Source organism: Nansenia antarctica (genome assembly GCF_963989245.1).
Source record: "Nansenia antarctica genome assembly, chromosome: 2".
Classification (NCBI taxonomy): Eukaryota; Metazoa; Chordata; class Actinopteri; order Argentiniformes; family Microstomatidae; genus Nansenia; species Nansenia antarctica.
The window spans coordinates 65,033,115-65,048,114 of record NC_137675.1 but is presented as its reverse complement, the minus strand read 5'-3'; the positions used below and the strand labels follow the sequence as shown (position 1 = coordinate 65,048,114).

General features: G+C 42.8%; 1 protein-coding gene and 1 pseudogene across 2 annotated transcripts in view; one reads left to right on the top strand and one right to left on the bottom strand.

Moving 5' to 3' along the window:
* LOC308150446 (proteasome adapter and scaffold protein ECM29-like) overlaps window positions 1-1,888 on the bottom strand; it is a 32,802-nt pseudogene extending 30,914 nt beyond the window's left edge. Inside the window, exons 1-4 of the transcript in view lie at window positions 1,883-1,888; window positions 1,617-1,755; window positions 539-669; window positions 13-129 (exon numbers count right to left, since the gene is read on the bottom strand). The product of the transcript in view is annotated as a proteasome adapter and scaffold protein ECM29-like (transcript). The remainder of the gene's footprint in view (window positions 1-12; window positions 130-538; window positions 670-1,616; window positions 1,756-1,882) is intronic.
* Window positions 1,889-4,333: 2,445 nt separating this feature from the next.
* Window positions 4,334-15,000, top strand: part of LOC308150443 (structural maintenance of chromosomes protein 2-like) — a gene marked incomplete at both ends in the record, with an annotated part of 31,551 nt that continues 20,884 nt past the window's right edge. Inside the window, 6 exons of the mRNA XM_080523272.1 lie at window positions 4,334-4,501; window positions 5,477-5,626; window positions 6,244-6,366; window positions 6,503-6,541; window positions 6,813-6,923; window positions 7,488-7,532. Of these exons, the coding sequence (XP_080379398.1) occupies window positions 4,334-4,501; window positions 5,477-5,626; window positions 6,244-6,366; window positions 6,503-6,541; window positions 6,813-6,923; window positions 7,488-7,532 (636 nt within the window). The remainder of the gene's footprint in view (window positions 4,502-5,476; window positions 5,627-6,243; window positions 6,367-6,502; window positions 6,542-6,812; window positions 6,924-7,487; window positions 7,533-15,000) is intronic.

Sequence of the window (15,000 nt, the reverse complement as noted above, 5' to 3'; positions counted from 1 at the left end):
GATGGGCGTTACCGTGACGAAGGAAGCGGCTGAGGGGTCTTGGTACTGAACGAGCAGCGTCTCTACAGGCAGTTGGATCTTAGGCCGACTCTTGATCCTCTTGTTCAGGTGGACCAGCAACTCCATCACCTGGGGAGGGGGGGGGGGGTAGAGAGGGGGAAGGAGGGGAGAGAGAGGGGTGAGACAAAAAGGCAGATGCCAAGTGGCAGCCGTGAGACATCCAGTAGTATATTATGTAGGCCTATGGTCCAGTAGTATATTATGTAGGACTATGGTCCTAGCATAGATTTATTTTTCTTATGATGCCTGTTGGCCAGAACCCCCGGCTGGCCACGTGTCGAGGTGTCCTTGAGCAAGGCACTGAACCCCCCTAATTGCTCCAGGGTCGCCGTCTATGACTCTGACCCCTTGCTTAGAGCATAACATACCAAATTCCAACAGTTGACTGACTGAAGTTGATCGCATGGAAGTAAAACAATTGTTATCGTTATTATTATTATTATTATTATTATTATTACTACTACTACTACATCCTTACTTTCTTCCTCACGCCCTCTTGCACGCTGGACAGCTTGAGGAGGACAGGAGGCAGGAACTTGGAGATGATGTCCTGGAGCTGATCATCGGTCTCTGCATGGCCCAGACGTAGGAACACTCGCTCCAGCTGATCTGTGGGACAACAGAGAGGGGGGGTTGAAAACACGGACTTCAGTTTCATTTGTATCTGTTTCTGGGCCATTTTAATTTCCATGAGGGTATCTCCTCAAGTTCACTCTGGCTAGATGCTGATCAGGGGGAGGCTGGTGGAGGTCGGAATGGGAGGACGAGCTCATTGTAATGCGTGGGAGTTTGATACGTTTCCAATGAGCCCCGTCCTCCGATTTCTACCTCCACCAGCCTCCCTGGAGCAGAAGATGCTGATGCGTGGTTGGAACTGTGGAATACAATACAAGGGGGTTTGGGAAATGATCTCTCACACACACAGACACACACCAACCATTTCCCTTTCTGTGTCACTGCCATATTAGGATGGGTATGTCAAGTCACTGTGGCTAGAAGATTACGATGACCATGATCATGATGACGGTGCATAGCGGACACCAACCCTATCAGCCCCAATCCTTGACCTCACCAGGCAAATAAGGGTCAGTTATGAAAGGTAACACACTGTCACTGACATGTCAGCTTATCAACCTAAAAAGGGGTGGGGACATGTTTGGGACATAATCACAAAGCTGACAAAAGCATGTGTGGCCCAGTTAAGCCCTATGAGGTCGACTAGCTAGAGAACTAAGGAATGATATGAATGAATACAATCCACTAGCACACCTTAGCTGGTATAACTGTTGATATGAGACATGACATAACATGGATGAGAGTTAACTTCCTTCAATTAAATAGCTGCAAAACAGAAGCCATCCTCATCGGCACCCCTCACCAGGTTAAATCATCCCCCATAACAAGCATGACTTTCTCTGGACAGGTTATCCCTCTGTCATCCGTCGTCACCAACCTTGGTGTTCGAATGGACCCCCACCTCAACTACGAGGCCCACATTAAACACATATCCAAAACGTCATTCTTCCACCTTAGAAATATAGCAAAACTCCGCCCACCCTGTCTTTGCCCGATGCCGAGAAGTGAGTCCATGCCTTTGTCTCCTCCAGGCTCGACTACTGCAACGCACTTCTCATCGGGATCACTAGCAAGAGCCTTCAGAAGCTCCAGTACATTCAGAACAGCGCTGCTAGGATCCTGATGAGAGTGCGCAAATACGATCACATCACAGCCATCCTCCACTCACTACACTGGCTTCCCATCTCCTCTCGGATCATTTACAAAATCTCACTGTTAACTCGTCAATGCATTCACGGCAACTTACCGGCATTCACGGTACATGCATTCACTTACACGTACATTCACGGTACATGCATTCACTTACACGTACATTCACGGTACATGCATTCACTTACACGTACATTCACGGTACATGCATTCACGTGCATGCATTCACGGCAACTTGAGGTCCCTTACCTCGAGGACCTGGTCAAATCCCACAGCCCCTCCACTCGCACTCTCCGCTCATCAAATGCAAACCTCCCCAAAGCCACCAGGACCCACCTCCGCTCCATGGGAGACCCCCGGGCCGCGTGCTCCGTCGCCCCCGAACTGTGGAACGCCCTCCCTGCCCACCTGAGAGCACCACAGTCGGTCGACTCTTTTAAGAGCGGACTTAAGACTCCTCTTTTTAACAAAGCGTTCCAGTAGCCATTAGTTCTATGCCACAGTGTCTTTTTAACCTTTCTGCTTTTGATGTTTTTAGTGATCTTTATTGTGTTGTGCTGTTTTTGTTTCTTTTATTGACTGTAGCACTTTGAGATTCTTGAAATGTAAAGTGCTTTATAAATAAAATCCATTATTATTATTATTATAATTAAGGTGTAATATATCAATAACAATTTGTTTTTGGTTACCCGGGAGCCAAGAGGATTGCATCATTCAATCTCATCTGTATATAAAATTAATTGCAATTCTGTCGGAACTTTCAGAAACAGTGGGTGGACTTCAAAATGTGTCCATCAATTAAATCCTGAAAAAATCCATCCTTGGATGGCTGTGGCCCCTCTTCAATCATTGTGTTGCATACACATAAATTACAAATCCCCCCCAAATTAAGAAAGTAGTCGTTTTTGATTGATTTATGAATTAACTAATTATTACCACCCCCCTTTTAGAAATGGTAGCTTCCCAGACCCACGTCACTTACCTCGCTGAGATTCGCGCTTCTTTCTTCATCTCGTCGTCTCGTCACAGACAGTCGCATTTGGTTTGAAGACGTTTCTATTTCTTTGCAAGTAAGTAACAATAGTGTCATATATGATATATACTCATATATCCTTTGGTAGTTGACATCGCATTCGATTTGGTCCGTGTTTCAATTCATATTTATTGTGTACATTTGTGCAGCCAGACAGAGAAGCTTTAAAGGGAGCTGAGCTAACAGCTAGCTAGCTTGGCGACTCAGCGTTTCTCAACCGGGTCGCTGCGGCACACTGGGGCACCGCCTGGCGTCTTCAGGGGAGCCGTCAAATAATTCTATATTCTGACGTTCATATGAATGAATACATCTATAAATAAATAAATGCAATACATCATCCAAATCTGTCTCGCGCGCCCCTTTCCCATGTCACAATGTCAATACCGGGTTCAGCGTAAGGTCCGTGTGTCCGTGTGTCTGCATGCAGCCATGAAGTGCGCCACAGTTTCTGATAAAGCGTTGGAGGCTGGCTAACTCGTAGCCCAAATGATTGCTAAATGTCCTGTTAACCTCCATTATTCATTTATGATTCTTGAGATATAGATAAAACCTCACGCACACCATGACATGTCGAGGGAACCCAATGTCACGTTCTAAGAAACAAAGAGAGGATTTTACCGGGAGCAAGCGTCAAAGTTGTGTTGAACAGTCAAGCTTCATGCATCTTAGTTCAATCACATTGCTCAATAGCTAGACTGACATGTAAACGTAATCCTGCAGAGAAATAAACAACTGCAGCATTGTTGTGCTGAATAAAGCTATCGTATCGTATCATATCGAACATGCTCTGCTGCTTTAGGAAGTTTGGTATTCTAAAGGCTTTGTAACTTGGAAGTTGTCATGTAAAAGGGTCCTATCCTATGTTCCCCGCTCCCGAAAAATGGTCCGATCGGACAGGGCAGTCTCGCTCGCCGGCAGCGTGTGGAGGTGGTTGTTCTATATGGAGATATATATATATATATATATATATGATCTATATGGTTGTTCTATATGGATGATCGGTGACATTATTCTCTCGTCCGACTTCGGAAGCTAAGCAGGGTTGGAAAGTTGGGGAAATAACGCAGCACGGTTTCGTTTTCATGCAATGAATTTAATACATCCAGACAAGGATGCGCGCAGCGGGAGAGAGAGAGACGCATTTTCTGGCTTAATAACTCTGCATCCCCGGTGTTTACGTTAAATGGACTGGATAGGTGTTTCCAATCAAATGTGGGAATATGAAAATGAATGTGTTCCATAAATTCTGGATTCTCTTTCACGCTGAGTGTGTGTGTGTGTGTGTGTGTGTGTGTGTGTGTGTGTGTGTGTAGCATAACCTAGCAACGTTAGCAGCTTCACGTTAGCTCAGTAACCCGTTGGGGGGGCGGCAGGGACCCGCTGGCGCCAAAATTCAAAAGGACGTTTTCTTGTTGTGGGTCGTCGCTCCACCAGTCCCGCTGGTGTCTAGAGGGTTGTTTTAATAATATAATATAACTTTCATTTCATAAGATTCACTTAAAGGACACGGTAGACATGCACATCAAGTCCATCATCCTGGAGGGCTTCAAGTCTTACGCCCAGAAGACGGAGATCAACGGGTTCGACCCGCTGTTCAACGCGATCACCGGCCTGAACGGCAGCGGCATGTCCAACATCCTGGACTCCATCTGCTTCCTGCTGGGCCTCACCAACCTGTCCCATGTAAGATATATATATACTATAACTACTACTAACTAACTAACTAACTAACTAACTAACTAACTAATTAACTAACTAGTCCAACATCCTGCAAACGCACACACTAACACTAGCACACACACTATCAATAATATAAATTACATAATAAACCAAAAATAAACCATACAATCCATGCGGCATAGAACAAAGATAAACAAAATAACAAAATAATATAAGAATTACTAAAAGTAAATACATACGATAAGATGCTAGCTAACTATAACTAAGTCACAGCAGATACAGCTAACTAGCTTGCTAACTAGTACATTTGAACTTGAAAGTCTCATGACTAGTAGCCAGTAATACCAAGCTGTCAGACAACGACAGGTTGAAGCGACTAACCAGGTGAAAGCTGACTAACTAGTAGGATCTGCATTCAGGGGAGAAGCTTTGACATTTCTGTGTAACATATTTTGCCATAATAAACAAGTTATTGTGCAAAAGAAATCAGTGTTTCTGTCTTCCACTAGGAAACAAAGTTTAATGTTGCTATAAATTAAGAGTCTAATCAAGTTATTGCTTCAGTGTATCCCAACATGATTTACACACTCTACAAGTTAATAACTTTTGTTCCCCTGTTTCAGTGTTTGTATTGCAAAAACACTGATCACAATCAATGTTAATCTGTGTTGTAAAAAATCATTAGGCCTATATTCTGTAGCCGCTTTTATATATCTGTACATTACATACTGCGCATACGCTACCGTAATTCTACGTAGCTCATAACTGTATATAGGCCTACCTCTAAACTACCGTACTTGCCATACTGTACCTATCACTATCATTGTCATGTTTTTATATCACTATTTGCACTTCTGGTTAGATGCTAAACTGCATTTTGTTGTATGGTACTGCATACTGATAGTCTGCAATGACAAATGAAAGTTGAATGTCTAATATTTAACAAACTAATTTCCCCACACCTGATCCATCTTGTAGGTGCGGGCGTCCAACCTTCAGGACCTGGTGTACAAGAACGGCCAGGCTGGCATCACCAAAGCCACGGTGTCCATCACCTTCGACAACTCCAACAAGAGCCAGAGCCCGCTGGGGTTCACGACTCACGATGAGATCACCGTCACCAGACAGGTAGCTATCACTATCACCGTCACCAGACAGGTAGCTATCACTATCACTATCACTATCACTATCACCGTCACCAGACAGCTAGATATCACTATCACCGTCACCAGACAGGTAGCTATCACTATCACGGTCACCAGACAGGTAGCTATCACTATCACCGTCACCAGACAGGTAGATATCATTACCTGCTCGCGAGTTGATCAAATATGGTGTGTTATGGAAATATTTAATTATCTAAATATAAAATAGAGCAGACAATGTAATACTAGAAGATTAGTTTTAATTTCTCCAGAACTGTTATTTTTATCGAAGGTTTAACTTACGATGACTGGAGGATGTATAGTATCACCTACTGAGACAAATGTACTTATTGTAAGGCACTTTGGATAAAAGCGTCTTCTAAATGACATACATGGTAAATGTGTGTGTGCATGTTGATCATAAGAGTTATTGTATTTACATTTACGTTTTGGGCATTTAGCAGACGCCTTTATGCAAAGCGACTTACCGTACAACAAATACATTTGACGAAGTAAAGTGAATCACCTATCCACCAGTCGTAGTAGAAGTAGAAGTAGTAGTAGATTGTCTAAAGACGTTGTTTTTGTCTGAATCTCCAGGTTGTCATTGGGGGCAGGAACACGTACCTCATCAACGGGGTGAACGCCAACAACACCCAAGTGCAGAAACTGTTCTGCTCCGTCGGCCTCAACGTCAACAACCCCCACTTCCTCATCATGCAGGTACGTCTGACATCTGCAGATCTGCAGTGGTCCAAGATGGCGGCTTCTCAGAGCTCCAGATGATGATGATGATGATGATGTTAATAGATAATAAATGACTGACTGACTGACGTGAGGACATCTTGGAATGTTTCAGGGGAGAATCACCAAGGTCCTGAACATGAAGCCACGTGAGGTAAGACACACACACACACACACACCTACACACACACCTACACACACACACACACACACACACACACACTCTCTCACAGTCGCACATTCTCACACACACTCGCAATCAAACACACACGTTTACATACACACACACACACATTCTCTAACACACACTCACAATCAAACACACACTCTCTCTCACATGTTTACACATGCTACTACACACACACACACACACATACACACAGAGCACCATTTCCACCTCTCTGAACCTCTGGCCGCACCTGTAGATTCTGGCCATGATCGAGGAGGCTGCTGGTACCAGGATGTACGACCGTCAGAAGATCGACACCCAGAAAACCATCGAGAAGAAGGAAGCCAAGCTGAAAGAGATCCAGACGGTACAGCAGCCATCTATGACCCCTCTTAGGTTATCTTACTGTAAACAGTCTTTGGCCGATCTTAGGTTATCCTACCGTAAACAGATCTTAGGTTATCTTACTGTAAACAGTCTTTGGACGATCTTAGGTTATCCTACCGTAAACAGATCTTAGGTTATCTTACTGTAAACAGTCTTTGGCCGATCTTAGGTTATCTTATTGTAAGCAGATCTTAGGTTATCTTACTGTAAACAGATCTTAGGTTATCCTACCGTAAACAGATCTTAGGTTATCTTACTGTAAACAGTCTTAGGTTATCTTACTGTAAACAGATCTTAGGTTATCCTACCGTAAACAGATCTTAGGTTATCTTACTGTAAACAGATCTTAGGTTATCTTACTGTAAGCAGATCTTAGGTTATCTTACTGTAAGCAGATCTTAGGTTATCTTACTGTAAACAGATCTTAGGTTATCTTACTGTAATCAGATCTTAGGTTATCTTACTGTAAACAGATCTTGGGTTATCTTACTGTCAACAGTCTTTGAGGGTTTTTTTACTCATTGTGTTCATCGTTTGTCTTCAGATCTTGGATGAAGAGATTACCCCGACCATGCAGAAACTGAACGAGGTAGGAATGTGGGAAATGGTCTTGCCTATTCACCTGAAAATCTCTCTTTCTCTCTTTCTCTCTCTTTCTCTCTTTCTCTCTTTCTCTCTCTCTCTCTCTCTCTCTCTCTCCCTCTCTTTCTCTCTCTCTCTCTCTCTCTCTCTCTTCCTTTCTTTCTTTCTCTCTCTCTCTCTCTCTCTCTCCCTCTCCCCCTCTGTCTCTCTCTCTCTGTCTCTCTCTCTATATATACAGTATATCTCAAAAGTGAGTACACCCTTTAGATTTTTGCAAATATTCTGTCATATCCTTTCAGGGGATAACACTATCTTAATGAAACTTTGATATAACTTAAAGTAGTCAGTGTGCTGCTTGAATAACAGTATAGATTTATTGTCCATTGAAAATTACTCAGTACACAGCTGTTACAGTTTTTCTCAATTGCTAAAACACATTTCCCAAAACTTTCCTCCATTTTCCCAAAACTCTAAACACAACACACTTTTCTAAAGCTACATAAACAAAACCACACCTTCTCTCTTCAAAACTCAAACTTTCACACCAAAACAGCTGCTCAAAGCCTGCAAAAATATAAACACTATACTCATCATTACAGACTACAACAAAACAACTGAAAACACAATGTTCAGTGTGTGAGAATGTTCTTTTTTTTCACAACTGCCAAAGCAAATTTTTAGAAACCTTACAGTATCTGTTCTCAGAATATATCACTGTAGAGTATTGGGCATTCATAGATTTGTGTGTTTCATATGAACAGTATGTAAATCTACAGAAAATACAGTATGTATGTTACGGTACATTGTGGGAATACGGTACATGTGGGAAAACTAGGGTTAGGGTTAGGTGCTAGGGTGACTTGGTACATTACTGTAACTGTGAACATTCTAAATCTGCTACTGCGACACTTTAATGTAATGAATGTGCAACAAGTATTATGTGCAATATGATAACCCATGTTTACATAAGGTTCAGATATAGGAAAAAGTTAGGATATTTATAGCATAGCATAGTGTACAGCACAGTGTTTTATTGTATAGTAGATAGTGTACATAGCCTTTATTTTTGTCAACCAGCTCTTTTTCTCTTTTTTGTTTTACCCTTGGCTCTCTTGTTTTTAGTCTTTTTTCCAAGCACCAGGGGAGCCCCCCCCCCTCCTAAATTTCATTGTACGGTACCTATACTGTATTACAGTAATGACAATAAAGACAATTCATTCATTCATTCATTCACATGCTGGCATGTCTAACCCTAACCCTAACCTTAACCCTAACCCTAATCCTAACCCTAACCTTAACCCTAGCACCCTAGCACCTAACCCTAACCCTAGTTTTCCCACATGTACCGTAACATGTACACTACTGTACTGTATCACAACTCAATGCAAACACTACAGAGGATCCATTACACACAACAATACTCACTGAAAACAATGTTCAGGGTGTGATGTTTTTTTATTTATTTATGGAACTATACCACACAAGCACACACACACACACACACACACACACACACCACAATCATTTGCAACAAGTGTCTTAAATGTTGAGTCGTTATGTTTAATGAATGAAGCCAGGTGTGTTCATTGTGTTCAAATTTTGCTGACTGTGGCAAGCATTTTGCATCACATGAGCTTTAATTTGAGAATTTGAGCAGAGTTTTTTGCAACTTGTGTTTTAGCAAGACAAAATGTGTTTAGATTTATGAGAAAAGGAGGATTGTGTTTTGTGAATTGTGTCTTCATGTGAAATGTGTTTATGGTTTTGGCAAATGGGGGCTAGTTTTATTAAATGTGTTTAGAGAACTGGTCATTTGGTTTAGAGAATTGGCTTTTGTGTTTTAGCAATTGGGAAAAACTGTAATGTCTAAACAGCTGGCAACAAAAGTGAGTACACCCCATAGTGTGAACATGTCTAAATTGTGCCCAGTGTCAATATTTTGTGTGACCACCATTGTTATCTAGCACTGCTTTAACCCTCCTGGGCATGGAATTCACCAGAGCTGTACAGGTTGCTTCTGGAATCTTCTTCCACTCCTCCATGACGACATCACGGAGCCCACGGATGTTGGACACCTTGCACTCCTCCACCTTGCACTCCTGCCCCACATGTGCTCAATTGGGTTTAGGTCTGGAGACATACTTGGCCAGTCCATCACCTTAAACTTCAGCTTCTTCAGCAAGGCCGTTGTCATCTTGGAGGTGTGTTTAGGGTCATTATCATGTTGGAAAACTGCCCTACGGCCCAGTTTCCGAAGAGAGGGGATAATGCTCTGCTGCAGGATGTCACAGTATATATTGGAATTCATGTGTCCCTCAATGAAATGCAGCTCCCCAGAGTGCCGGCAGCACTCATGCAGCCCCAGACCATGATGCTGCCACCACCATGCTTGACTGTAGGCAAAACACATTTGTCTTGGTACTCCTCACCAGGGTGCCGCCACACACGCCGGACACCATCTGACCCAAATACTGTAGGTTTATTTTGGTCTCATCAGACCACAGGACATGGTTCCAGTAACTCATGTTCTTGGATTCATTGTCTTCAGCAAACTGTTTGCGGGCTTTCTTATGCATCGGTTTCAGAAGAGGCTTCTGTCTGGGGCGACGGCCATACAAACCGATTTGATGCAGTGTGCGGCGTATGGTCTGGGCACTGACAGGCTGACATCCCACTTCTGCAACCTCTGCAGCAATGCTGGAAGCACTCGCACGTCTATTTTTTAGTGTTGTTCCGATACCATTTTTTGATCCCGATACCGATACCGATACCTGACCGTGCAGTACTTGCCGATACCGATCCGATACCACGGCGTTTGAAAAAACTAAACAAAAAAACATGTTTTTTGAGCCGCATACTCGCATTTTACTCACGATGTAAAATAATTGCTAACACTTAGTCTGGCACTGCTCAAAACCTTTGTAAAACAGGAAAAAATACCAACAGAGAGTGAATGCTATAGAACTTTTTTTTATTGTCTACCTGGTATGGTGACAAGAAAATCAACCCCTTATAAAACCTGAAATGTGGCTCTTACAGATGCCAATCAGTGCAATATCCATTTAAGATATAAAACAGTCGTAGTAGTAGTGCAACAGCAAGTGAACATTTACAAACAAAATAACTTTAAGATATAAAACAGTCGTAGTAGTAGTGCAACAGCAAGTAAACAATTACAAACAAAATAACTTTAAGATATAAAACAGTCGTAGTAGTAGTGCAACAGCAAGTGAACATTTACAAACAAAATAACTTTAAGATATAAAACAGTCATAGTAGTAGTGCAACAGCAAGTAAACATTTACAAACAAAATAACTTTAAGATATAAAACCATACAAGTAGTGCAACAGCAAGTAAACATTTACAAACAAAATAAGGCCCATTTGAGACTAACATAAGATGTAGGCCTACCTGAGGGAATAATAATATTTTAGAAGTGCAGCCTGAATTTGGTAAAATAAATAAAAGGATATTTAAAATGTTAGGAAATGTTATCACAAATGTAAACAAACTCCACTTTAAAAAACAAAAACAAAAGAGCTGGAGCAAAATAAAGTGCACTGCACATTAGTGCAGACATGTCACATAGCAGCACTCAGTCCTCCAAATTAAAATCCTTAGGCTTCAAGTTCAAATACATAGGCAGGTTCTTCTTTAAGAAGATGAGCATTTCTACTCTCTCTCCTAGCAGCCTGTTCCTCTTTTCATCCAGTATGTTGGAAGCTGTGCTGAACAGTCTCTCACTATCTACACTAGTAGAGGGAGCACAGAGAAACACTGCAGCAGTAGCAGCCAGGGTGGGGAACCGTTCCTTATTCTTTCCCCAGTACTCAAATGGGCTCTCTAAGCGGTGGATGGTTTTCTCAGCCAGATATGTCTCTATCTGTACCTATGTAGCTGTGCTGCTGGCCCCGCCTTGTTCCTCATCATGCTCTTGCAGGATTTCCTCATACAGCCCCTTAAAGCAGCTCTTGCTGGTCCTGCTGCTTGTGTGGGGCTCTGCTTCCACCCGTGAGGCCTTGTTGGCTGCCTCTGCTGCCAGTGATCGAGACTCCTCAGTCTTCTCCACCTCTTGGATCAGTGCACTCTTTGCAAGCTTGCTGCTTTCCACACTTGTGAAGTATCTGCAGTAACATAGTAAACAAAATACACGTGTTGAATAAAGTAAATATTTACACTTAACGTTTATACTTAATCAGCACACTATTATACACACCTGTCTTTGTAACGCGGGTCCAAGAGGGTTGCAACAGCATACTGGGGCTCCTCCTCGACGGTCTGGAACCTTTTGTCGACAGCCGCTAGTAGGGTTGCTTTCATTGTTTTTATCCCGCTGTCCTCCTCGGTCTCTCGGGTCAACAGTCGCTTCAGTACCACCACCGTGGGGACGACTTCAGACGCGATGGAGGTGCTAAAGCTGATTTGTTTTTGTAATCTCCTCGAATGGAGCCAGGACGATGTTTACTTTTTCAAGTAAAGCCCACTGGTTGGTACTCAGGGTGGCTGGGAGGTCGTAGTCAGCCGCGTAGGCTGAGAGAGATCTCTTCTGCTCCAGCAGACTCTCTGTCATGTAGAAGGTGCTATTCCACCAGGTGGGCACATCTTGTTTCAGCCGTTTGATTGGCATTCCAAGTTCAGTCTGTACAGTTTGCAGACGTGAAGTGGCCAGTGGGGAATGCTTGAAGTGGCCGATGATCTTTCTCCCATTGGCCAGCGCGTCGCACACTCCGCTGTGACAGTAGGCCTTCCTGCACCACTAGCTGGATCAAGTGGGCAAAGCATCCCATTCTCGAAACACCCAAGTCCCTCATCGCCTTCTTCATGTTGCTGGCGTTATCACAGAGAATGGCGTGGACCTTCAATAATAAGTAATAATACATTATTAAGTAAATATAAACGACAAGTGAAAATAAAAACACAAGAGAAAATACAACATTTTAGAGTAAGACAAGAACAAAGAAGTAGGCTAATGTTACCTTGGACTTTGGGATGTTCCAGTTAAGCAGCATACTCTCAATTGCTTCTGCAATTGCTTCACCAGTGTGGGACCCCTTGAACTCGTTTGCATGCAGCACAACGCTTTCCCGGTTGTATGATTCGGAGTCCACCCAGTGAGCAGTTAAACTAAGCAGGGACAGTGGGGAGACGTCGCTGGTCCAAATATCCGTAGTGAAGCTGATGGCCTGCACCTTTCCTAGCTTATCTGAAAAATGCTCAGTCACCTTCTTATTGAGGGCAGGGACGGCCGTCTCCGTGATGTATTTGCGACCTGGTATTTTGTATTTAGGTACAGCGTGAGCCATAAAAAGGCGGAATCCCACATTGTCAACAAAGGAGAGGGGCAGGTCACAGAGCACAATCATTTCAGACATTTTCTCAGTCATCTTTCTTGCCATTTCACTCGTCGCGTCCCACTGGTCCTTTTTATGGAATGAGCTACTCAGCGTTTGTTGTTTTGGTCCATCCGTTCTCTTGCTCGCTGTCGCAGCTGCAGTAGATGACAGAAACTCTTCGTGCTCTTTAATATGTTTTGCCTTTAAATACTTAATTAAGTTGCTAGTATTGAAACTGGCAGCTTTAGTGCCACCCCTCGACACATTGAGACCACAAATTGTGCATTTAGCCGTTGTACACACCGGACTATCCACCTTGAAATATCTCCAAACCGCCGACATGTTCTCCTCACTACACCTCTACAGCATGCGTGTTTGTTTTTCCGCGATAGTGAAAGTTTGGTATCGGGTGTTATTATTTGTTAGTACTCGCCGATACCGATACCAGCATTTTTGTGCGTATCGGTGGCCATGCCGATACTAGTATCGGTATCGGAACAACACTACTATTTTTGGAAACCAACCTCTGGATATGACGCTGAGCACGTGGACTCAACTTATTTGGTCGACCCTGGCGAGGCCTGTTCCGAGTGGAACCTGTCCTGGAAAACGGCTGTATGATCTTAGCCACTGTGCTGCAACTCATTTTCAGGGTGTTGGCAATCTTCTTATAGCCAAGGCCATCTTTGTGAAGCGCAATAATCCTTTTTTTCAGCCGCTCAGAGAGTTCCTTGCCATGAGGTGCCATGTTGTCCAGCATTCAGAGAGAATTGTGCCCAAAACACCAAATTTAACAGCCCTGCTTATCATTTACACCTGAATCCTTGTAACACTAACGAGTCACGTGACACCAGGGCGGGAAAACAACATCATTGGGCACAATTAGGACATGTTCACTATGGGGTGTACTCACTTTTGTTGCCAGTAGGGCTGTCCCAAACGACTATTTTCCTAACGATTAATCTAACGATTATTTTGTCGATTAGTCGGTTAGTCTAACGACTAATTTAACGATTAGTCTAACGGTTATTTTTTTGCTGTTCGATTAATGTATCACTTCATTTTCCCCAAATAAATGTCAAAAACTTCTCTTATCAACATTTCAGTATTTTATTCAATTATTCTTGCACTGCAGGGCAATATTCCACACAACAAAAAAGATCCTCTCTTTCTTACAGTCCAACATAAAATATAATATTATAAAATATAAAAGTTAACTTCAAGTAAAAGGAAAAGTGCAAGGAATGCAGTAAATTCTGTAAAAAAGTGAAATTCTAACCGGAATACCGTATACTCTCAGCAACAATCTTTAACAATAACAATCTCAACATAAAATATAATATTATAAAATATAAAAGTTAACTTCAAATGTGTTGATCATCTCACGAAAGCCTTGACCCTCCACAATAGCAACAGGTCTCATGTCCTTGACGATCATCTGTAAGATGCTGTTAGAAAGCTGAGCAGCCATCTGGGGTGTGCATGGAGTTGTGCTCTTTTTGTGGAAAAAGTTTTCCACACTGCTTTGCTTCCTGAAAATTAAAAAAGCACACATTTCTTATCATGTGTAGGCCCCTTAATTTCCACCTCACTGCTATGTTTAGCCAACATGGCCATTTAGAAGTCTGTCCATCACCACAACACATAGCTAGCTAGTAGCTACATGGCTAGCTAACTTTACTCTCGCTGCTATGTTATGATTAGCTAAATTGATGCTAACGTAGCATGCGAGCTACGAGCTAGATAACGTACAGTAGGTGCGAGCACCACAATAACAATAGGCTAGTAAGGCTACCGTAGCTAGCCAGCTACATAGCTAACGTTACTCTCGCTGCTATGTTATGATTAGCTACATTGATGCTAACGTAGCATGCGAGCTACGAGCTAGATAACGTACAGTAGATGCGAGCACCACAATAACAATAGGCTAGTAAGGCTACCGTAGCTAGCCAGCTAGTAGCTATCCATTTTTCACTGATACACAGCCGGAAAAGTGAACAGAAATACAACGGTGACTTACGGTGCTAGCTTGCGGCTGTCTTCACAAAGCGCTCCAGGATGCTTTCGCTTGAGGTGCTCGTTCATTGCAGTCGTACTGCTGTGATAGGCCAATTCATTTTTGCACAGTTTACAGACCACCA